At 45.2% G+C, this 24,517-nt stretch overlaps 1 protein-coding gene, 1 long non-coding RNA gene and 1 other non-coding gene across 5 annotated transcripts; 2 read left to right on the plus strand and 1 right to left on the minus strand.

The window, feature by feature from the left end:
- The first annotated feature begins 2,580 nt into the window (after window positions 1-2,580).
- On the plus strand, window positions 2,581-2,708 carry LOC138061767 (U6atac minor spliceosomal RNA). Its single transcript, XR_011135679.1, has one exon. It is a non-coding gene; the product is annotated as a U6atac minor spliceosomal RNA (small nuclear RNA).
- A 2,630-nt stretch (window positions 2,709-5,338) lies between these two features.
- On the minus strand, window positions 5,339-19,424 carry WDR5 (WD repeat domain 5). Of its 3 annotated transcripts, none has more exons than XM_068914749.1 (14): window positions 19,206-19,424; window positions 17,415-17,606; window positions 16,414-16,522; window positions 14,892-14,965; window positions 13,851-13,940; window positions 13,084-13,173; window positions 12,626-12,709; window positions 11,437-11,492; window positions 11,232-11,278; window positions 10,343-10,418; window positions 8,939-8,972; window positions 8,370-8,444; window positions 7,482-7,569; window positions 5,339-6,417 (listed from the first exon to the last, which is right to left on the minus strand). In XM_068914749.1, exons 2-14 carry the CDS (start codon window positions 17,493-17,495, stop codon window positions 6,317-6,319), a joined length of 1,005 nt encoding a protein of 334 aa, XP_068770850.1. In that variant the 5' UTR covers window positions 17,496-17,606; window positions 19,206-19,424; the 3' UTR covers window positions 5,339-6,316. The 3 variants fall into 3 exon arrangements, with proteins under 3 accessions (XP_068770850.1, XP_009664026.1, XP_009664027.1); XM_009665731.2 differs by lacking the exon at window positions 19,206-19,424 and adding an exon at window positions 18,398-18,784; XM_009665732.2 differs by lacking the exon at window positions 19,206-19,424 and adding an exon at window positions 18,649-18,763.
- LOC138061718 (uncharacterized) lies at window positions 18,549-23,212 on the plus strand. The gene is made up of 3 exons (XR_011135631.1): window positions 18,549-18,652; window positions 19,554-20,581; window positions 21,610-23,212. It is a non-coding gene; the product is annotated as an uncharacterized lncRNA (long non-coding RNA).
- Window positions 23,213-24,517: the final 1,305 nt, after the last annotated feature.

Below are 24,517 nucleotides of genomic sequence, written 5' to 3' on the forward strand. Positions count from 1 at the left end.
CACAGCAAGGCAGTTCGCTGCACCGTCTTACGGGTAAGCACAAGGGAGCTGAAGGGACCAGGTCTCAGCTCACCGCATCGTCGCTCGCCTGGTGGGTCGGCGGCTTCTGTCACCGCCTCCATGGAGATAAACCCTGTTCAGGCACGCGTTGGATGTCCCCTCCAGCCACTGAAAGGCCTAGGAGTAAATCAAGGGCAGCATCTCCCTCAGCCGAGCTCTGAGCGGAGCGCGGGGTGAAGATGCTCTGAGCAGCGCTCAGCTCCCCAGCCTGAAGCCGACTCGAGTGCACAGCTTCGGCAGGGGCTAGGACCTAAGCTGCACACAACAGCTTCATTAGTGAGCACACTCATTAATATTTCACCGCGAGGCAGCACAAACTTGCCAAGTATGGGCACCTCCAGCGCAGGAGGGGCAATTAGCACCTGGGAGAACTGCTGAAATAATGCAGCTCGTTTATTCAAATCTCTTAAACCACCTACGGTGTCTAGCTTGCCTCAAAACAACGTGATTAGAGCAAAGCCTGAAAGCCTCAGGGAGAAGGGATAAAATGCAGGAAATAGGATTGATTTAAATGCATGCATAAATCATAGGATTCAATAAGCAGGGAGAGCTAACTTTTAATCCCTTAATAAACTCATCAGTATCTGGAGTGGGGAGGCCATTTGCACGCAAAGAATCGAAGCTGGGTTCCCACCTGCTTCTCGTCTCGGCTCTGCTGAAGCGATACAGCAGCTCCGAGCAGCTGGTCTGCGCCCGGGTGCGTGCAAACCTCTGGGCAACAGAGCTGGCTCGGCAGCCTCGTCCGGGCTCCCGGCAAAGCCGGATCCTCCGAGAGCGGCGCGCGGGCGCCGGCTGGTCCTTCCCCTTGCAGGGAAATCGAGCCGGTCATCCCGAAAGAGCCGGTCAATCTAAGTGACAGCACGCGGCTTCCCAAACGGGGCAGGCAGACGTGCGACGTGTCGCAACGTGCACAGCAGAAAAGAGCCGCGTCTTGGGTCAGACCCGGGCTGCTCCGAGGGTCCTGGCGGAGGAGGAGGGCTCAGATCCTTGCTTTCGCGTCCGCTCCAAGACCAGCAAAACATCGGGAACCGGCAGCAAGCAGCTAGGCTGCGATAACCCCAGGCGGGAACATAGCCCCGGCTCTGAACCCAGGCCTGGCCCAGCCCCTGGTTTGAGGTGCTTCTGCTGCAGATTTGCCCGGACTTTGTTTTGGTTTTAGTCCCTGGGAATGCAAAGGCCAAAGACCTTTAAAAGAGAGAAGAAAAAGAAAAAAAAACTAACCTTCCTCTTTGAGCCTGCCACCACTTCCACCTCTGCAATCAGTGTACATTTCTTTTAACTGGTCATTAGCTCTGATGCAATTTACCTCTCAGCCGGGGCAGGGGGCACCAGGAGTCAGCTAGGAAACGGCATTCCTCCCCGATTGAGAAAAATGTGATTAACAAATCCCCCCATGTTCTCACTTAAACCTTTAGGATACCCAGAAAGAGGGATAAACCCTGCAGAGATTAGATGGTTTTGCCTGTAAATCCTGCTTTAGAGCTCATCCCTAACAGGAGACATAACTTATCACATGGCACTAATTTCCCCTCGGCAGCCCAGCTCCCGTCCCACGGCCGAGGGGCCGCCTAAGCACGCCCGCCGCGCGGCCGGGGACCCGGCTGCGGCTCCCCTGCTCCCGAAAGCGCCGCAGTCTGACCGGAGAGGCTGGGCACACGCACGTCCCGGCAGGAAAAAAACATGCAATTACAATGATAAAATGCAACGAGGCTGGTATTTGCCACTGGTTGCACTTGGGGCAGCAGGGGACACAGGTCACTCCCCCGCCCAGAACAGCATGTTGCCTCCCTGGAAAATGGGAATAACCCCTCCTGCGGGTTCCCCTTCCCACCAGCGGCAGCACTTGCGGCTCCAAACGCTGTACCCCTGATCGCGATCCCCCCACCCCGCCTTTCCCGACCCCCAGCCTCGCTTTTCCACCGGCTAGACCCAGGGCAGCAACAAGCAGGCAAACTAACCCCTGCGGGCCCGCGCCGCAGTCTGTCCCGAGGCGGGACTCGAACCGGTGACATTAGGAACTACCACCCTCCCAACCCCCGTGGCCGCCATTGTTACAGAGGCGGAAGCGGGGCGGCAGCGCCCCCGCCATGCCACGTTCATGCCGCGTGACGGGCAAGCGTGCCCGCTGATTGGGCGCGCGCCGACTCGTCGGGGGGGGGGGGGCGGTGTGCGCGAGAGGGCCGGGAGGGGGGGAACTCAGCTCCCGCCCCGCGGGAGGGCGCGGCCTGCCGGGGCCCCGCCAAGAGGCTGCGGCGGCGCGCTCTGATTGGCTGGACGTGATGAATATATTAACGATGCGGCGCAAAGTCCCTTTCTCGCTTAATTTTATGGGCTTTCCGGGGTCTAAATGGTCATAGGGGGCATTAGAACACAACTGGCTTTAGCGGAGTTAAAGAGTAATAGCAAACTGACATGGGGGGGAAAAAAAAAAAAAAAAAATTAAGCTCATACGCCTCACCCTATCTTGAAAACCAGAGGGCTTCCAGAGGTTTAAAAGGCTGTGGGTGGAGAACTAATCCCGTGTTGTATGAAAGGAGAGAAGGTTAGCACTCCCCTTGATAAGGATGGAAGAGGCCCCAGTGGCCTATACAACACGCATACGGTTAAGGCAATGCCACTTACTTCGTGGCATCTAACCATGTTTTTTTTTTTTTTTCCCCTTTTTTCCGGAGGTTTTGGGGGCAGAGCACTGCAGCTTCTCCTTTCTACCCACAGGGCTCCTTTTCCACCCACAGATTCTCCTTTTTCACCCCACGACACTATGCTCCCGAAACACACCCAGCCGGCAGATGAATGCCTGCCTGTCTCGCGTTAGGGACACGCAGCGTGTTTTGCATTACGCAGGTCTCCTCCGTGGGTAGCCAGTGCCTGCCATTCCAAGCATTTCAGAAACAATGGGAAAATGTTCGTTTTAGAGGCTCATCTTTAGCTGTAGTGGGCTAAGCTGCGAAGAGGGCTCAGGGAAGGAAGGCCTCCAAATTATGGCCACAACAAGCAGCTCTGCATAGCCCACTCCCGGGTCCCATCAGGCCAGGAGGGTGGCTGGGTCACAGCACCAAAGACAGTTTGATGGAAGGTCATTTTTTTGGATGAAAGGAATGAATATGACTTTGCTGCTCCCATGCTAACCTTGAGATACCTGCCTGGGTGCAAAGGACAGCACAGTACACAAAAACATTGGTTGGGGGAAAACCCCTTACTCTTAGATGAATCGAAAGGGCTCAAGGCAATGGCCTCCATACAGCTAGCAAAATATGTCGTCCCCAGTATTTAAATCCTACTTGCATTGCGAGTGTTTCTCTTAGGAAACAGCAGCGTGTGCTCTTTCAGGGTTCCTATGAAGCTGAGCTACCAGCTTCCTAACATCTAGCCAGCGACTGCCAATTGGTGGCCCCCGACAGTTGAACAGATGGGCCCACCCCACAAGCAAACCTGCCGCGGGAGCCGTGAGACTCACCTCTTTCACGCTGGTGCGAGATAATAATGACAACCAGGCCCTTGTCAATCACACCACACAGCTCTGCCGCCAGCTTTCCCTTTTTTCCCCCTCCAGGAAGTGGAACTGCTGCAGAGGTGGCCACTCTGCCTCAACAACTGTAATGCACAAAGGAGGAAGAAAATACCTTTTACTGCTTTCCTGGGTTAGTTATTTCTGTAGGGAGGGCAGCACTGTGCAAGGGCAGGAAGATGTTTTTATTACAGAGTCTGGAGGTTAACATAGCACTTTCCCTCTGCAGGTTTCAACACGCTCCAACCGCCGACAACCCGCACTTAACACAGGCAAAGGGTACGACTCTGCCATTTCACAGGGGCAAACAAGCCCAGCCGCTGCAACTGCCTTGTTTTCAGTACAGGCTTGAGCTGTACCATGCGCCTGAAGCGATTAGACAGATAATCCTGGCCGTCACTGCCGTGCCAGGCACTTCCAGGCAGGAAGGTGAGGTAAAGTTACAACAAAGTAGAGCTCATGCCTTTAGGTCCCAGCATTATTATTCCCAGGTGGGGTAACAAGGCCTTAAACATAACCTCTCCAAGGAAGGATGGTTGGGGGAGTAGCTCTTTTTACACCAAGGCTGTTCAGTTTGGGGAGAGGACAGTGCAGTGTCAGCAGCAGAAAGCTGAAGGCACCAGGAATACTGCTCATGGGATATTTCCAGCAGGCAGCAGGGAGACCATCTCCCTTCACCATAGCTCTTCTGCTCAGAGGTAGGACAGTGCAGTGTCAGCAGCAGAAAGCTGAAGGCACCAGGAATACTGCTCATGGGATATTTCCAGCAGGCAGCAAGGAGACCATCTCCCTTCACCATAGCTCTTCTGCTCAGAGGTGTATGGCTGGGAGAGCCCTAGCACAGCTGGGGCATGCAAACTACTAGGAACACAGTTACACAGGCAGCAGCTCCAGCTCTGTGCTGCAAAGCATTACTGAATCTACAGGGAAGTGCTTTGCTGGTATAACACACCAATTTCCTTGACATTTGTAAAGAAGCACAGCCACATCTTGTGATTTACAAGTTTCACCGGACTGTGTGAGAGACACTGAAAAGCTTCATGAAGTTATTCTTAAAAGTCTGATAATTTCAGCAGTAAGGCTCAGTACGTCTAGAGAGGGTAGCCTTTCCTGGGGGTAATGAAAGGACAGTGATATCGATAGCTAGTGTAGCATCAGGTCAATGTGAACTCTACTTTTTTATTAACAAAAAAAAAAAAACCTATACCTCACAGCATACTATTAACGTGCAGCTGTCCTCTTTAAAGAAAGAGTAAGGAAGTCCCTGAGCAGCTATCAGAGAAGAGGTTTAAACGACAATGAATTTTCAGGTACTGGCAAGGGCACGTGGTTGATACCAAAATGCGTTTTTGCTTCATCAGGAGCAAAATATCCCCTTATGGCAGAACTCTTTATGTAAAGCGAAGCTTCCGCCAGAATACAATTCTTAACTAATAAAAGCTAAATCCTATACTGTCACTTAGATGGCCCTGCCCCTTCTGAATGCAGAGACAGCAGCAGAATTCCTTTCCCCTTAGCTAAAGGTCCCTGTGAGGGTTTGTACTAATGTTGCCTCAGCTGAGGACACCTTCAGTTCAATCCTCTTACTTTCTCTAAACAAGTTTTGACTGGAGTTACGCTCCTCCTTTCCTTCTTCAGAACAGATCTAAGCACCAATCTGTTTCTCCTCTTTTCTCCCTCCTTCTACAGGAGTACTTTCTTTTAAAGGTGTTTTAAGAGAGGCTTCCTGGGACACAGACACTTCACATTAGTACACTCTCACCACAAGCATACACATAAAATCCCACCTTTTTATTATGGCATATGGTACTTGTTTGGATGTGTAAATACCACATGAGTATGACAAAAGGGGAAAGAAATACCAATGCTGAAATAGATACAGAGTCATGCCATTATCAATACAGTTTCATACGATGGATTCTCAAGATACAAAAGTCTGGGTTTTCTCTTTTTACATTGAAATAACTTTACAGTGTTCCGTGAGCTTGCTTTTTATCCAGAGGAGAAAAAAATTAAAATATGCTGAGAACAACTACAAGCAGGAATCATTTTAATGGTTAACAGAAGAACTGTAACTTTGCTCTAGAACAGCATCTATTAAACACACGTAACAAGAGGTAAGCAACTATACAGAAGGTAAGAGGAGATTTCACCACAGGAGTCAAGTCAAGGGCAGGAAAGGGGAATCTGGAACTGCATGGTTTTATTTGGTCACAAAATTTGAGCTGAGTGTTTAAAATGAAGCACCCTTAAAGATGCAGCACTCCTATTTAAAACAATACAGAAACTTCCAATAGACTAGAATCTACATTCTGAAAAAAAAATAAAAAAATTAGACATTTAAAAAAAATCCACATATCTCTAGGCTCATGACTTAACTTACTGTTACAAAGCAGACTGGCAGCTCTTCCTTAAGCAGCAACAGTGCCCAGAAGTAATGCCACCATAAAGTACAGTATCTTTGGGGAGTCCAATACAAGGCTGACACTTCTAACACGATGTCAGAACGATCCATTTGTCTGCCAAAAGATTAGGCAAGAGAAGGAGACACTGCATCTTTTTTTCCACCACGCTGCCCGGTTCTAGCAAAGAGCTAAGACGTTTTCTTTGGGCCAAGACTAACAGAAACCACTTTATCAAATATTCTTCAGGTTTCCTGCCAAACTGGATTTATTATTCTCATGTGGTTTTTAATATTTTTTTTAAAAACAATTTTTCCTGACAGTCTCTAAAGTGATACTGGAACATTTAACAGTCACTCTTCCACAGTTTAATTGTTTTGTCGTTTTCTAGTGCCGCTGATGCAATGATGTTTTCTGTTGGGTGACAAGCTGTTGAGATTACAACATCTACACAAAAAGAGAAGATATACAAATATCGTTATTTACAGCAATGATATCTGGTTCATAGCAGGCATTTCTGATTTCTTAAAGTGAGGGTGTATTGCTGCTGCATCTTGAAATAGTGTAGCCAAGTCACCACATCCCTGTAGCAGAATTACAAACGTATTCATAAATATTTGACAACTTTTGCTTCTCAAGGAGAGAAAACAGTTTCTACGAAAAAAGCATGCTGTAAGCGGGCTCCCCAAGTTGAGAGTAATAGCTGGAAGACGTTTGATAGATTACAAAAAGTGAGAACTCTCTAGACACTAGTTCTTGCTTACTTGACAGGTAAAACTCTTGGAATATTACCTCAGACACAGCTAATAAAAAGCCATCTCCATTTTTTCTTTCCTGGTATTTCCAACAGCCTACGCAATGCTTAGACAGCACTTAATCTTCAGAGTCTTGCCCTAGCCTAAACAAAAAAAAAAATTTGCTGCAACTGCCCCAACTTACAGTCTAAATCACTGGTCCTTGAAAGGAATAAGCATGCTTAACTCCACAGCACAATTCCTTCCAGTCGCTGCAGCAGGAGTGCTCTCTTCACGGGATTCAGACTGAACTACTCATCAGGTGACATTTCAATAAACGTTCAACTCTGCCTTCAATATTAAGCATACTTATACACATTTACAAACAGTGGACCACATTAGTCCTTATCAGATGTAATCGTATCTCTACAGATGTAACATGTTAAGCTGGAATATATCCTTCCCAGAGTTGAAGCTTTGGAAGGTACCAATAGGCAATTCGAAGCCACTCAAATATCTCGATCAATTCTGAACTCAAGGAAATCTCCTCTGTGTCAAAGTTCTCAGAGTGAAAAATACAAACACTTGCAATGCCTGGAAAAGACCCTTCACTATAAGGGGAGAACTCCTAGGGTTCAACTAAACTTCTGCCACTGAAGAATTCAAGGAGTCTGACAGTCAACACTAAACCATCAATGAGCGGTGCTCAAGTGAAGCCCTCATTAGAAGCTGACATGAGGGATACTCTATCAATAAAAGCAAAAGCCTCTTTCACACCTGTGTGCCCCTGTAATTTCTGTACAATCTCTTTTGTCTGAAGGTTCCAAATATAAACCAGGTTGTCTTCTGACCCGGACACAATCCACTGGAAGGGGAGAGAAAAAAAAGTTATTTTAATCTTTCTTCTCAGCTGTATCTAAAGTGCTATTATTCAGTAAATGTTTCATTATTCTCATGTTAAGAGAAACTTCCAACATCATATGACTCATATTTGATGTGGTTCACTCTCTCTCAGCCTCCACTCAGCACATACAGGCAACAGAAAGTTTTGTTCCACCCTCTATATGCTGGAGAAGAAAAATTAAAGGACACTTAGGAGCAAAAGATGCTGAGGTGCTTCTAAATTAGGACTCAGTCTCTGCAGATTTGATCTGCTATCTCAGCCAAAACGTACCAACCTGAGCCTATCATCTGATGGTTGAATGCTATATAACTACGGCTAAACCATACATAAGCAGCAGCTCTCCGCTCAGGAACGTCCCCTTTGCACTGCTGCAGCACAGGGAGCCTGGCAACAAGGCAGCAGGCGAACTTAAAGACACAGCTATCACAGGGTGCTCAGCAGGAGGTAGATGGAGTTTCCTAGCATGACCTCTTCTCCCGCTGCACTATAGTACTTCTGAACCAGGATCCTTTAAAGGAGGTTTCCATCCCCAAACGAGTTTCCTTTACAAACTTTTTATCGTTGCTAATTCCCACAGTAACCGTGGTTTCTATTAAATTTAATATTTTCCTCTTCTTCCAACCCAAAACCAATTCTGGATGAAAGAACAGAGATGTTTATAAGCCAAACGACAGAGAGAGACTTGCATCTTCCTTATACTTCCCATGGATAAAAGTAGTAAAAACCACTTGTCACTAAAAACAACTGAAATAAGCACTAACCTTTCCACCAGTAACAGAGAAATTTGCAAATATGCAGTACTTCTCATTTTTGTGTCCTGTGTACGTCTTCAGGCACTGGAAGTAAAGAGCCACAAGGTATAAGTACAGTACATAATTAGTTTTCTCACAGTCAAGGACAAACTCCCTTGGCAGAGCAGATTAAATATACCTGCATGTGTTTCCCACCCTGCCAACTTATCTAGACAATGCAGAGGGCATCTCTGCCCTAAAACACTGAACAATCATTTGAGGAAAAGAAGAAAAGCCTTAATTTGTCACTTTCCCACAGAGAAAGAGAGCAACAGCAATTTATTCTTCATAATATATTACTCATAAATACAGCTTTATTCAGTGTCTCAGGGCTATGCAAGAGCATAAACGTTTTTGTTTTCTTTTTTTCCAAAGGCATGGTTAGTCCTCTTCAATAAAGACACGATAATACTTCTTTGAAATGCATTTATGTATGTAATGTATTTACGAAATGTTGAACAAGTTTAAAAAGCATATATGAAATCCGATTCTGCTATAACCTCAGTTAAGGCTTCGTAGTGAGACAGGATTGTTTTTACCTTTCCTTTGCTGTAGTCCCAAAGTTTAAGAGTGCTAGAAAATAGAAGAAAAAGCTTTTAGTTCTTGGGGTTTTTTCCACCTAAGAATTCTCTACTTACAGAAAAAGTATCTCCATATCAGAGTTCCTAAAGTCTACGTCAGTCACTGTAGCCTGGCTTTGGAATGCCGCTTTATTAACATCACAAGTATCAAGTTTTACTGACACGTCATTCTTACTCTCCTCCACAGAAAAGGAGTGCATTTAAATACTCCCCCACACCTGCAAGTTTCTTTATGAAGAATGACCAGATGCCTAGAGAAAGGATGGGGCAAAAGGCCAGACAAATTGCAAAGAGAGGATGAGGTGGATTGGCAAACATCCCCCAATTCCAATCCATGCAAAAGACTACAGATTTCATCACAAGTCCTCTTTCCTAGGGCAAGAAACCCAGCTAGAATCAGAGACGGCCCTGCAAACTGCTCCCCTCATCCCCCAGCTCTTTTAAAAATCAAATCTAGCAGATAGAGACCAAAATACACACACTGCTCTAATTCTGAAAATTCAGTCCTGCACTGCGATGCTTCAGGAGACTAAACAATGGATTGAGATATTTTTAGCCAGTTCAAGCATAAACCAGGGCAGAGCAAGTGAATAAACAAGCCACTGAACGCAATTTGGACATGGAGCCACTCGTTTCAAACGAGCACTACGCTCATTCACAGACTAAGCAAGCCTCACACACGTCCAGATACAGATCATCTGTGCTGAAACCTAGGCTTGCAAAACAGTCCCCTTTCTCTTCCCCAAGAAGCCTAACCTGGGTTTTCTTTGCTTTTCAGTGACTAGTTGAAAAAGGCAGGCAACAGTCTGTGTTATCTTTTATACAAAGATGCTCACACAGCCAGGACATCAGTCCCATGACCTAGGAAAGGAAGGTCTCGTGAAAGCAACAGCATCATTAAGGTCTACGAATGGAGATGATAGACCAAGTAATCCTTTCTTAGCAGCTGCATGGAAACCCTCCAGGTGAATCATTCTCAACACAATCAACCCACCTGCACTGCTTTTATGCCTTAAATATAAAGCTATTTATATAGTGCAGCCTTTTATAGGCTAGATTTTCAGTCTCTTGGTGTTACAAGAGAATTATACGATTAATGCAAGGAACTGCTGAGGTTCTGAAAGGTACACAAGAACAAATGAATGGATGTTATAGCCACCAAGCAGCGCCAAAGCTTTCAAAAACATAAGCCCTTCCTGTGCCATTAGTAAAGCACAACACTTAGCATGCTTTAAAAGACTGATGGTACATATGAACTTCTTGTACAGCATGATTAGTAAGACAGCTAAAGAGCAGCAAAATAGTTTTGATACTCATGAACACTTCAAAGCTTGTGTGTTTTTCTTTTTTTTAAATACCTACTTGTCCAAAGTTGCAGCTAGTATGTATTTGCCATTTGGGGAGAATTTCACAAAAGACACAGGAGGGTTATCATCATCTACAGTGAAAATAAAAGTGGAATTAAACAATGCACAGTTGTATCTTCTCATTGGCAGAGAACTGCTTCTGACAATAATCTGATGTTGACTGTTTCATTGAAACAAAGCTTCAGTTTTGTGGTCCCTTGGTGCTTCCAAGAAAAAAGAGAACAGATGTGAAAAGGTGAAAGTTTTCAGTATTCGAGGAAAAGGATATTAAGCATTTTGCTCAAAACATTTAGTTAGCCCTTTGCAACTGAGCTTCCTTGCATCAGCACTTAACAAGAGCATATCAGTACATTTTAAAAATCATTACATTAGAACACATGCCACTGATTTACAGTGCCATACAACTTGATTATATAACGCTTTATAAGACTATGAAGGACTAGGGAACACATGCCCAATAGGTGCTTTCCTTTTACTAGCTATGCTCACAAGATGTTTCATGTGAACATCCACCATCCAGGTGGTCTTGTGCAGTCAAGTATTACCTGTTTCTACCTCATCCAGCAGCATGAGCAATTTTTTTCTTATAGTTTTGAACTGCTGCACAGCAAGCATTACATAGGTGAACAGTAGAAAACTTTGCAAAACTCTCATTTTTCCTGCACGCATACTACACTATCCCAAGCTTAAACAAGTTTCTAGACATGCGAAAGGATAGTTCCTCTCTTTGCAATAGATAGGAAGATAACAGTGTACTAGCAGAATGGCAGGAAGACAGAAAAATAGAGCTTGAGGGAGCCACTGCTCACAGCACTGAAGCAAAATATCTAAATTACAACTAAACAGCAAAGAACGTAGCACAAACAAGAAGTCTTCCTACTTACCGATCAGTGTTTTCAAGCACTGGCCTGATGCTGTATCCCAGATTCGACTATTAAAAACACACATGAGACCCATTACTATTGGTTTTGAAGCCTTTTTTCTGACTTTAATGTCACAAATCTCCATTTTTTTTTTTAAGAGGAAAAAGCCTTTTTTTTAAAATGCATCAGGCTTGAACCCTGCAGCAGACAAGAAATAACCACTTACCAGAGTCCATCATAGCTACTTGACACTATCAGGGACCCATCACGATTAAAATGCACCTGTAATGTTACAGAAGGGAAAAAAAGCGTCACTGATGTTTATAAAGACTAAATTTTTGAGCCCCACTGAAATTACTTATCTCCCAACATTGACACCGCAACTCATATGGATGGAAAGTCAACACGACATCCAAAGGATAGCCACAAGTTTAGATGAACAACAACATTAGCAAAACAAGACTCTTTCCCTCAGTTTGTCTGGTCTAATTATAAAAGGGAACGGAACTCAACTACAGCTGTCTTTTCAAGCATCAGGAACTGGAATGCATATATTTCCTCAGAAACTAATAAGAGCACCTTAGCACCAACACGTGAAGATACTCTGTTCAAAGCATTATCTCCTCTAATAGCAAACCAGGGATAGCATCTTGTAAATTTAAGGGCACAGGATTTAGCCTCGTTGTGTAGCCACATAGATGCTTTGAGGTCCTCCTTTCAACTATATGTCAAAATACCGCTATTTTAAAGAGTAATTTCTTCTAACATGCATTTGTAAGTGTGAAATACGTTCTAGACAAAGCAGAACAATCAAAACAACCACAAGTAACAATAGTCATAGTTTAACACACCTGAGACAAAGTTCTTTTAGTGTTCCCTTCATTTCAAAAATATTAAGAGTTGCACAACTTCTGTTTTTCTTCATTTGAACAGATATTGCTATATTCCAAGTTAACCTTTATCCATTAAGTGGATGAGATTTGAAATGGAGCGTACTACGCAATTACCCTACTCTGAACTTTAGTAATAGCTTGACACAAGAAAGCAACAGACGTAGAGCAGTTCCTGGCTGATATGATCCTCAAGTGATCACCAGCCCGTGCCCCAGCATCAGACTGCTGAGGGTAGGCATGATGGCCACACTGCTATTTTCACCTCCCTACATTAATACCGAAGACAGAAATCCATGCTCGCTTCCTTACAATAAACACTGCTCATTTCACTTTAATGGAACGACCCAATGGCAAACTAACCACATTCTCTACAGGATGTAAAGGTTTGATAGGAAGAATCAGAGCATGATCCCACTCTTCTACAAACAGAGGTGAAAGAGAAGCTATGCTTTAAAAAAAAAAAAAAACACAAAAAATACACCACAAGCATTTCAGTGTGTTCATTTATCTGAAGGGACTTACAGCTGAAACGGGGTCAGAATGAGCAGGCAACGTCTTGAGGCACTTCCCTGTTTTCACATCCCATATCCTCACGCTTTCGTCAAACTGAAGATTGAAGAAATGCACAAGGTGATTTAATGATGCACCTATTTGTGGCATTTAAGGTGCTACAGTCTGATGCAAGACTAGATGCAGGGGCTACGTGGATTCCTCCATCCACATTGCAGCTGCATCAGAGACCTAGGACAGAAACAGTGTGTAGGGTAGCACAAACAGATGGAGAATGTAGCTCCCTTAGCTCCTCCTCTCCACACCTCTAAGGGTGAGTTAAGAGCTTGACTATGTCCCCAAGCAGAGATAGCACTGACATTGCACAAATCATTTGATTACATGTTATATGTGTGGAAGACGACAGGGAATTGAGATACAAAGGGTTCATAGCACTTGCTCTGCAGAACGAAAAAACCAAAATCACTTACTGATCCAGAAACGATGAGGTTTGACTGAGGGTTGAAGTTGCAGCAGAAAACATAGTTGCTGTGCCCTTTCAGTGTCTTTAAGCACTTACCCTGAAATAAGACTTAGCAGAGTTAAACGCTAAACAGCATCTTCCCACAGCTACACATGCATTCAGTTAAGCTGCATTAAGGCTAATCACAATGCAGCACACAAGGAAACCATCTCTAACCCCAGGTTTAGATGGGCAGGGGACCAGTTACAGGAAAAATAACAGGAAAGAAAGAAAAGAAAACTTTTTTTTAAGTGACCATAGCCAAGTTTCAAACCCTTTGGGCAACTTGCAAGAATGAAGTAGTTCAAAATATCTCAGTAAAATTAAATCAAGTTATCCTGTTGTTACTGAATCACCAAAGAGGAAGGCGGAGAGAAGTGAACCAAGTGAACCATTGATAAGAAGTTACCAAAAAAGTTTCATCTGAGAGGTTGCTTCCAGAAATGAAGCCTGGGGTTGTATTGCCACCATAAAGCTTAAGTGCTTTCAGAAGATAACCACAATTCCCATGGTGCCCACAGCAACCCCCTCCCCAAAAGCACACAGCATAACTCATTCACAGTCCATTCAGCAAGATGCTTATTATTACCACCAAAGAGCATAGCTATTAAAGAAGAGCCAGTGCTTAACATTCTACCTTCTCTCATCATAGTACTTCACACCTTTCTCTCACAACAACTTGATTTTAAGATGCCAATACAGGGGAAGAGGAAGATAAACAGGTCCTGTCCTTACCGAGCTTACATCCCATATTTTGAGAGTTTTATCATCGGAGGCAGAGACAAGAAGGTTGGAATCTGATGACCAAGCAACATCAGAGATACCCTAAAACAAAGCAAAACAAGCAAACCACATCTCAGCTCTGTGTCCTCACTGACATAGGAAAAAGGAAAACATAGGCTACAGATTATATTCACACCTGAAGCTAGACAGAAAATTCAGCATTCGGAGTTGTGAATTATTTGACTGGATTACAGCTCCTTTCACTCTTCTTCAGTTTAATCACAAGCATACACTCCAAAAACATCAATGGCTTGTTCACACAGCTAGCCTTTTACTGTGGCCACCAACACCCTTTCTTGGAATTCATAAACAGTACACTGTATAAACTAATCCGAATAAGTAGTTTCTCTTCATGACAAATGACTTGCTCTTTATGGCCTGAGTCCCTGAGAGCTGGTGAAGAACAAGATTCCACTGGGGTTTTTTTCTGTGAGTCTTCATCTTTGCTTATATAACTTCAGCATGTAAGAAACTCTGGAAAATGAAACTAAAGGGTTTGGGAGTTTGTGTTTTCTTTAGAACTTTGGAGAATGAGTAAGTGTTGTGTTTATGTAGGCAAAGCCACAAGGAAAACTCAGTCACCTTAAAAGGCAAACCATTCTGCTCAAGATACAAAGAAAAAACAGAGCAGGACACAGCATCACAGTTTACTGGGATTTTCACCCAAGAATACGTTGCCTCATGAATGATGTTGGTGTTCCTGAAACACAACCACTAAAGAAAACGGCTAGGCAATGTGCATGCAGGTACTTCCTTATCAGTCTGCACTTCATCCATATCTCCAGCCTGGCCTGCAGTTAGCTCTGTAATTCCAGTCCCAGGCTATCATACAGGACTGCATAAACAAAAAGGTACAAAACAAGACTAAAGAACAAGCTTTCTGCGCAAGTCAAGCTAACTATGAATGCAGATTTCTGAATGAAGGAAAAAAAAAAGCAAAATAAATGACAAGTAAAATTGTATTCAAATGCATAGGAATCTCTTCACACTTACCAGTTTATGACCAGATATTGTTTTTTCAAACTTGCCATCATACGCTCCCCAAATTTTTATGAGCTTGTCAGCAGCTGGAAAAGAAAGTGCCAGTTAACAGACTAACAGCACTGAGAGGTGCAGCTGTCCTCCCCAGGTGGAAAGAAATATGTTAACTGTTTCCCTGAAAACACTGGGTAGTTTTTCCTCCCCAAGCAGATCTCAGTCCAGAAGGCAATATGTAAATAGTAAAGAATAGTTTTGCGCATGTCAAGCTGAGGCAGCAGAGATTACACAAACTGCCTGGAATGTAAAGAGTCTCCAGCTGTTTTAGTTTCTCTGATGACAGTTTGGGTTTCTACTTTTGTTTTAGACTGCCAGTGGTAGAAGCAGTATCATCCCATGAGAAATACTGGAACACTTTTTTCCAAGAACAAAAATTACACTACAACCTGAGTTGAACCAATGACTGCAAAAACCCAAACACTTTATCTATGATTGTGCTAACTTGTAAACCAGGTCAGAGAAAAAGGGTTGATATTTGCCAGATGCAGATGTTGGAAAACTTGTCGGGGGGGGGGGGGGGGGGGAAGAGCAGGAGGAGGAGGGGAAAAGAACAAGAGACTTTCATGAGGATAACTGCATGAATCAACTATTTATGTATGGTGCAGTGGCCTTATTAAGGCAATCTATGGTAAGGCCAATGACCTAAGTGCCTGCCATGTCTGAGAGATGTTCAAGTGGTTCTCACCATCGTATTCAACAATGCGCTACTGATTGCCCTTTCCTTTCATATGGATCCTCTCTGGATCACTGATGGTCACATAAACAGATTTTCAAAAGAAAGCTGTCAAGCAATGTTTACCACAGAAAAAAAATCAAGAAATACCAAAGTTGACAGGAAGAGAATTTGATCTACCACCTAAGGAACAAGCAGAGAAACACTACTTCAATAACCTACACATTTCACTAGACTTATCGAAGGCTCTGACTCATAAAACGCTACAGATATACTAGACAGAAACAAGGGCTGCTCCTCCATACCATATTCTACAATCCACTCTAGTAGCGCAAAGCTGTCTTCAACAGTTAACATCCCAGGACTGTCTTCAACAATTTAATTTATAATGCTCAACAGTCATCTTTTCCCAGAGCTCAGTTTTTGCCTGCAGGTCCTGCAAACAAAGTTTAATTTAAAAGCTTAAGCTACATCTTTGGTGACGCAGAAAAGCACGTGGAGTTTCCTTGGCTGAGGAAGCAAAGCCTGTGTCTGTTTTTGCCCATTGGCTCAGTAAAGGAAGTTGACCAGGCTAGGACTCTCTGACTTAGCAAGGCACAGAAGATCCAAGGTTCAAAGTAACAGAATTTAAAAGATTTAAAAGGAGGTCAACCCAAAGATTGACAGCTTTGCCATTGATCCTTTTAAGAAAAGCTGTAACGCCTCGTCTCTCCTCCATCTGATCAAAGTAACATTAAAGACTGACAGTTCTTTAAGGCTTATATTTGCATATTTTGGACAACATATTAAAAAAACAATACTTACAAGAGCTGGCTAGCCACTCTCCATTAGGACTAAATTTTACTGACGAGACTGCCTTTGTATGTCCTGCTAACGTGAACTTTAGAGCATAGTTTGGTTTTACTGGTGCAGGCTGTAAAAAAAAAAAAAAATATATATATATATATATATATATATATATATATATACACACACACACACAGACACACACATACATACATGAATGAGTCGTATAAATACCAAACTGAATATCTCAATGACAAGTTCTGTATTAGACCAGGTCACTACACAGTATCAGACTGCATGAATAGTCACCATAATAGATTCTACTGTTTACATTTTCCCCTCTCCAAATTCAGACAAAAATCTTGATGCCTGGAGCAAGCAGTGCCTCACTGCACATGCACAACAACAAACTCATCTTTGGTATGAATTACATCCAAACCAATAATAAATAGGCGAGAGTAATCCAACAGTCCAATCACAGACCGCCTGACAGATTAAAATAAAACACTTAGTGCTATTAAATATTTGTAGTCCTTTAACTTTTTGTGAATCATATCACAAACCAATTCTTCCACATTCCCAAAACCCCAAACATTCTCCCTTCTCACCATTTGCACAGTTTTTGCGGTTAAACAGTGACAACTCCCTTCAACATCCACAGGCCTCAAACAATGACTGCTTCTCCACCCTGCAACTAAGACGGTAAATTCACCTATTCTCCAGTAACGTCTAGGCCTTCCAACACCTTAGATTTCTAATGCTGAAAGGGACAAAAAGTATTTCCTCTGCATGAACTTGAAGAAACAAAGATACCCTAGCACAAAAGAGGTTGTACTTCATCTGCTTTCCCATAAAATCGTTAGCACATTTTCAGTTCAACAGCAGTAGCAGAAATCCCAAGTTCTTAATTCCTATCAGAATTCAATTTCTTAAAAATCTCTAATTCTAGTTTGCCTTTTGAATATGTAGACAGTTTCCATGCGTATTTACAAAGATATTGTTCAGAGGCCCACACACACCTTGCTCTGATTGGTTGAGGAGGAAGGAGTAGATTGTGTTTTGGTGGATTCTGCATCTGGCTTCTTTTCTTCTGTTGCCATGGTTCTGAAGCTGGCAAATGAGACTTATGGTGCTTGAAGGGGAGAATGAATGTGCTGCTTCAAAAGACAGCCTTTGCCACAGAGAGGAGAAATCACACTGGAAATGAAAACCTGGAAGAAAAACAAAGTATCATTAGCTGTCAAAGAAAGATTGTCAGCAACTAGAAGAATGAGATGAGCATAACTGCAGGTCCCCAGAAACCAGTGTTAAAAGACAAAACAAAACAAGAAAAACACGCACTATGGATCTTTTATCCAGAGAACTGAATCCTGCAAGCAGACTTAAGGAAACATCACATCACCAACATAGCAACATTTATTTCATGCGGTCAGATCTATTAAAGTGCAAGATCAAGAACCCAATCTGTGGCCTTTAATCACTTCTTGGAAAGCTGTTTTACACTGCCCTGTTAATTAGAAATAAAGCAGAATAGCTTTTAGGTGTGGCAAGGTTTTTCCTATAATACTCCCCAATATGCCTATGAGAAGTACTTTAATAGCATAGTTTAAAACCATAGACAATGGTTTGCGCAGAAGGTGGAAAGATCCGTCCGAGGCCTTTTTTCAGATGTATCAAGACACAGAACACAAAATCATAATACAAAGAAGAAAGTAACAGGCATCTCCAAAGCTTAAAATCTTGCTAGGTTCCTTTCATCTTGTAATTCAAGTATTCCAGTCTCATGTTTCTCCCCTAAACGGTCAGAGCACCAAATCACGCTCTTCTTTTCCTGAGTCTTTCACCTGACTAAGAGCCAGCCTTGTATTAGTCGCAACAGACTTGCTTTCTGTAACAAAACCTGGTAAAGCGCTGTGCTGGTATTCTGTAATCGGCGCTGATACTGCAGAGGGAACGATCTCCGCTGCAGCTCCGCCAGATTTCAGCTTAGTAACAGACTCACCTCCAGCTCACACGCCAAGGATTTGTCTTTAAAGTACGTTTGCAACATCCCGCTACTGCTACCGCTCTTTTCTGCTGGTGGCAGCAGATTTGGGCGCAACAGCATTTGCTCTTCCAGCGACCAGCGGCATGATAAGCACCTCGTCCTCGGGAGGGCACAGAGCTAAGCGCTACCGGTTGCCTGCCGGCTCTTACAAGCCCTCTCCGCGGCGCGGACAGACGGCAAGAATAAGAAATGAAAACTTTCCTAACCCAGGTCAGATCTTTTTCATCTGGAACTAATCCGGCAGCTCCCGCGAGCGCGCACCCGCCCTGCCAAGGCGCCGCCGGCTGCCGGGGGGCCGCGACGGCATCGCCCCGCGCAGCCCGGCCCCCGCCAGCCGCCGCCGCGCACGCGGCACCGACACCCGCCCGCCCGCCCGCGCCACGGCCGCCGGCAGACGCCCCTGCCCGCCCGCGCCGGGGGAAGTTCTCCGCCGGGAGCCCAAACTTTGGCGGCGGCGCCGCCAGCTCCGCGGTGCGGGGGGGGGAAGGAGGTCGCAGAGCCGCCGCCGCCGCGCCCGCCCCGCGCCGCTCCCGCCGCCCCCCGCGACGGGCGGGAAAGGGAAGGGGGGGGAGGGGGCGCCGCGCGCTGCCTGAGGGGAGGCGGCGGCGGCGGCAGCGCCGCGCGCGCGTGAGGGTGGGAGGGAGGGTGTGTGTGTGGAGGGGGGGGAGGGGGGAGCTCCGCTCCGGCCCCCCCATTCCACCCCACCCCATCCCATCCCATCCCGCCCCGCCGCCGCTGCTGCTGCTGCCTCTCAGTGACTTACCGGGGGAGGGGGAAGGGGCGGGGGAGATGGCGGCGCCGCCGCCTCCTCCGCGGCGGGGCGGGGGGGGGCAGCGCGGCCGCGGGAGGGGAGGGGGGGACGCGGCGGCGGCGGCAGCTCCGGAGCCGCCAGGCGGGGGAATGTGGGATGGCGCATGCGCGGTCCGGGCCAAAGGCTGCACAATGCCGCTCTCTCCCGGGAGCGCTACGGCAAGGCCGAAGAGTCAAAAAGCAGCAAGCGGGGAGGTTTGGGGGGGGGGGGGGGAGCTGGCAACGCCTTAAAGGCGCAGGCGCCTGCTTCACTTCTCCCTTTCCCCCTTGCCGCGCCTTCCACTCGCCTTTTTCTCTCTAGGGTTGAACAGCAGCGGCTAGAGAGAAGGAAGGATGTGCCCTGCCCTCCCTCCGCCGAGGAAGAGGCCTGCAAGCTGCAGCCGCAGCTCCGGGGCGGCCAGGCGGGCAGCCGGCCTCGAGGGCGCAGGGCGGCCGAGGCCTGCGAGGCGCGCAGGGGCCTGCCTGGCGGTGTCGGCCGGGAACCGGCGGTGCTGCTGGGCTCAGCGGAGAGGGAAGGGGTGGCGGGAGGGGTGCTGATAATCCACCCCGTGCTGGCCCAGGTTAACGGGACGTACCCCCCCCCATCACCTCGCGCTCGGCCCTGGGCGGCTTCCCCTCGTAACAGGGAGCGCTCTAGGGGCTGGCGGTCGGGGACGGAGCCCTCTGCCTCGGCCTGTGCTGAATGACAAAAAAAAAAAAAAAAAAAGTAATTCAGCCCGGCCACAGCAGGGCTGGATGTTTTGGGGGTCATAATATGCAAAACAGCACTGCTGAAAATATGCTGCAGTGCTGCGGATAAGAACTGGTAATGAAAAGGCTGGATGCTGATCCATCAGGCTCGACACTAACGCATGTAATGCGTAAAGGTGATGTGTGAGCCATTCAATACCACAATATTTGACTGGGTATGAGTACATCTAAGCCAGTCCTCGGTGTACAAGGGCCCAGACTCAGAAAAGCATATAACTGATTCATTACGGCCAAACAACCTACTTAAAGTTAAGCGCCTGTTTAACCACTTTTCTGGAGAGTAATGTTTTCTTTTTTTTTTTTTTTCCTCCTGAACCACAGCTCTAGGCTGCACAGGACGCAGTACGGTCTGCTTTTAGTTAAGAGGAAAAAAAAGCAAGAGACACGTGTCACTTACTGGCCCTTTAACACAGGAAGATCTTTGGGCTCCAAAAATTCTAGTGGCAGTTGAGAAAGGAAAAAGCTGAAAAAAGCTGCGGTGCAGCGAAGCCAAGGCCCATCTCCTTCAGCCTGGAAACCCAAGCGGAAGTCTGGAGAATTAACCCTGCCATCCAAACGCAGGGAGGAGAACACAGAGATGTAAGAGCTGTGCTGTCCCCAGAACCGTATTAGGAAATGAATCAAGCTGAGTTTCAGTCAGTCCTTCTTCCAGATGGATTTGGCCCGAAGTTTTGTTGTTTGAAAAAAAAAAATGGGGGGGGGGGGTGAGGGAGAAGGCACAGGAGAGTACACAAATCAGCATGATAATGCTATTTATTTGTTCAGCTTTCTTGTGATAGGAATAGAGTGTTTTGTTTCTTTCATGCTGGTTAAAGTTTGTCTGTATTGTGCCACTGCCTGCTTTGGAAGCCCTTGCCTATTATTTTATACATATGTGCATATATATATTTATATCTATATCCTTATCTATAGTGAATAATATATCTCTGGAACTCAAAAATGATAACCCCAGTAACATAGTAACAATTATTCTAAACAACCCCTTGGCTTCTGAATCCTGTTTTTGTTATTAACACATTTGAATGATTTTAAGCAGAGTTTGGCTAAGTATTTGCACACATGCTGGACTGGATTTTTGACAGCATGGCTCATGCAGAGAAAGGAAATGCAGCGAGCAAGGGCATTTCATCAGGACTGAATAACATGAGTGAATACTCAGAGATCCAAAGGACAGCCCATTGTCTTGGGATGAAGCTTAACTTGTTGGTTATGAGTCATCCATGAGGATCCTTCTTGCTCTGATCAGGCTGTGCTGCCGCAGCTGTGATCAGCAGGATGTGCTATCTGTCCAAATTCCCTCTCTGTAAAAGAGTGGGGCTTGGCAGGCTGCTCTCTTGCAAAATCTTTCATTCCATTTGGTTCAAAATAGCCTGAACGTGGTGACCTGCCAAGTACACTGGAAAAGACACCTGTCTGAGAGTTTTTGGAAGGGAGCAGCTTCCCATAATGGTGAAAGGGAAAGAAAAGTCTTTCCGTAAATGGCTCAGAGCATACGAGAGTGACTGCTGTCAGTGCCGCTGAGATCCCTTCAGGTGGCTTTAAGGGTGTCAGGAACTAAGCTGGGGCCAAGGGTCCTGCTGTTGCTAATGTAATAAATTTTGTCACAGGTTCCACTGAGAGCAGAATCAATCCAGTCCTGCAGATCTCATCCAAATGATGTTAATATTTGTGGAAAAGCTCCCACTAACTTCAGCACATGCTGGATCTGCTTTTTAGACTTGTCTGCTACAAACAAGCACATGCTTACGTTTGTGACGGTAAGTAATAAGGCACTAAGCTTACAAGCTGCATTAGCCCATATTTAGGCTTTGGCACAATTAGCAGTCTCAGTTAGGGTTTTTATTTGCTTGGGCCACTCGTACAGCAAACGGAAAGCGCAGGACGGACAGACTGTGTGTTACACACTGTTGAAGAAACAGTAGGAACAAGAAATCGTGAAAGAGACCTGCTGCATCTTTTATACTTTTAAAGAGCAACTGATCCCTGACATGTAGCTGTTTCTGTGTGGTTGCTAATATGCTGCTCTGTTTGTTCTAAATCCCAGATACATCACGTTCATATGTTTCTCCTGGGATTTAAAAACAAACACTGAATGTTTTCCAGGCTGATATTTCTACCTCCCCCACTGCAGTATGAACCTTGCTTGCATCAGTGCCAACATTTGTTCATTGAAAACTAGGAAACCTTACCTCAGTGGAAAGTAGGTAGGATTTGATCCATTTTGCCCAGGGATGGATACGTACAAACCCTCAGCCTGGGCACAGGAACTTATGGAAGCTGAAGAACTTCTTTTGAAATAAGATCATTGAACATGGCATGTATAGAGCTCCATCTCAGTAAAATTCCTGTTATGAAGCGGTCTGCGTTTGTGTAGGAGAAGCTAGGACTTCATGCAGGATTAGGGTCCAGCACAGTGCTGTAATGTATCATTCTGTACAGAGTCTCCCCAATCTCAGCCAACTTAATGCAAAAAGGCTGCTGATTTGAGAGCCTTAGACGGAATCACACGTGATCTGACTGCCAGACGTGATGACAGCCTGCCTCTCCCAGCCACTTCAACTGGAGCAGCAGGTTCTCAGCACTTCTGTGAATCAGGAACTTTGTGCCTGGCTGGTGCAAATGGTTGCAATGCAGATGAATGGACAGTTCGATACAACTAGCTCATATCCCTGTCCTGAGACAGTTTTAACGAAATCTAAGTATTATTATTACTCATTGTCATTGAGAAATGGAAAAGTTTAGAACTGTTATTATTAGATTAGAGCACCTCTTTACCATTCTCTCCAGTCTTTGTAAGAGGGCGGGATGAAAAGGAAGAAAATACACAGGAATCCATTAGGGATTTGGCCAGCTGAAACCTAGCATGTTCTGGTATCTGTCAGTTTAAACTGCCAGCTCAGTAGCACACGCTATTCAAAAGCTTGCTTACCTGTGCAAACCACTGTTAACAGCAGGTGCTGCATATTCGCACCACACTGAACGTATAACAAAACCATTTAGACACATCTAACCAAATAAACGTATTTACTGTGGCAAAGGCTACATAGCCATATCGAGTGAGTGGTTTCTCTTCACTTCTCAGATTCCTTTGGCAGGTCCTTTTCTTCTCTCCTGCAATACTTCAGTGCAGGGACTGAAGGCACAAACCTTGCGTATGGTGAAGCAAGATTATTTATTTCATATTTCGTCCTCTCTTATATACCGGACCCTTATTGTGTAAGAATACGGCTGTGTTTACTGACTAAAGTTGCTTTGCTACGTTACTACAAGCCACGTTCTGCATTAAGATTATCTTCCCTCTCTCACGTCCTTGTCCTAGTTTCAATATCTGCATTCTGATAGCTCACGGGCACCTGCCCGTCTTGGCACTGACACAAGTCTTCATATTATGCACACTTTCCCAGGGCTTCTGGCACTGAGGGAATGCTTTGTTGCTGCTCCTAATCGTCTTCTGGTACACATCGCCCCCGACATCTCCCCCTTTTTGTTTTAACAAAACTGCATACGCTTGTTGATTGAAGGCGCGATCTATCATTCGTTGCACGCATTGTAGAAGACAGGGAAACAGGCACAAACAGACTAAGATTATCAACAATACAATCAAGCCACTCTTCACAATAGTTAATAACCACCCTGTGATCCCCCATCCTGAGAATACTCGTCCCAGCCAATCATTGTCATCTAACCTCAACTTCGCTATGCTCTCCTTCAATCTCACTATACTGTCGTGAATAGATTCTGAGTGATCTGACAAATTCATAAAACACATTCCTTCCAAAATCTCACCCCCGTGGCCATGCGCCAATAATAAAAAATCTATAGCTGCACGATTCTGCAATGTAGCATGTCTTATAGAATCAACATTGGTAAGCAGCCCTGATAGTGCTGTTGCAGTATTATGAGTCTGCTTGGCAAGCCAACACCCTAATTTATTTAAGGTTGCTAAAGCATTTGCAGCAGCGACCCCAGGAGTAAAAAATGGATGCCGTAATAATCTCTCCTGGGTTCCAGAAGGTAAGATCATCTCTACAATCTTTTTGAAAAGGATGTGTAGATGGTCTAATGCGTTTTCATCGTTTTTCTAGAATCATTGTAGAATGGGGCAAATACATTCCCAATGTTACATTACACCATAAAGTTGTATTGCGATAAACAGCTAAAGTAGCATTAACAACTGGGCTGGGTACCTGTAGAAACACAAGCATAACCCCTCCGCCACGTTATCAGAGAAAAAGGTCCTTTCCATTGGCCGGAGTCCAGATCACGGACCATAACTTGTGCTTGTCCTGAAGGAAGAAGGCGTGAAAAAGAGTTAAAATGGGAGGCAACAGGGGTCTGCTCATCACGGACCCGATTCAAAAAGTTAAGGACATACAAGGCCTTTGCCACTCTCTCTTGAGGAGTCCCATACCCCTCGGTTCCCCCTTTTTGTTTTAACAACATTTGTTTTAAAGTGCTATGGGCACGTTCAATCAAAGCTTGCCCGGTAGGGTTGTGTGGAATACCAGTTAGATG

Source organism: Struthio camelus, chromosome 20 (assembly GCF_040807025.1).
Source record: "Struthio camelus isolate bStrCam1 chromosome 20, bStrCam1.hap1, whole genome shotgun sequence".
Taxonomy (NCBI): Eukaryota; Metazoa; Chordata; class Aves; order Struthioniformes; family Struthionidae; genus Struthio; species Struthio camelus.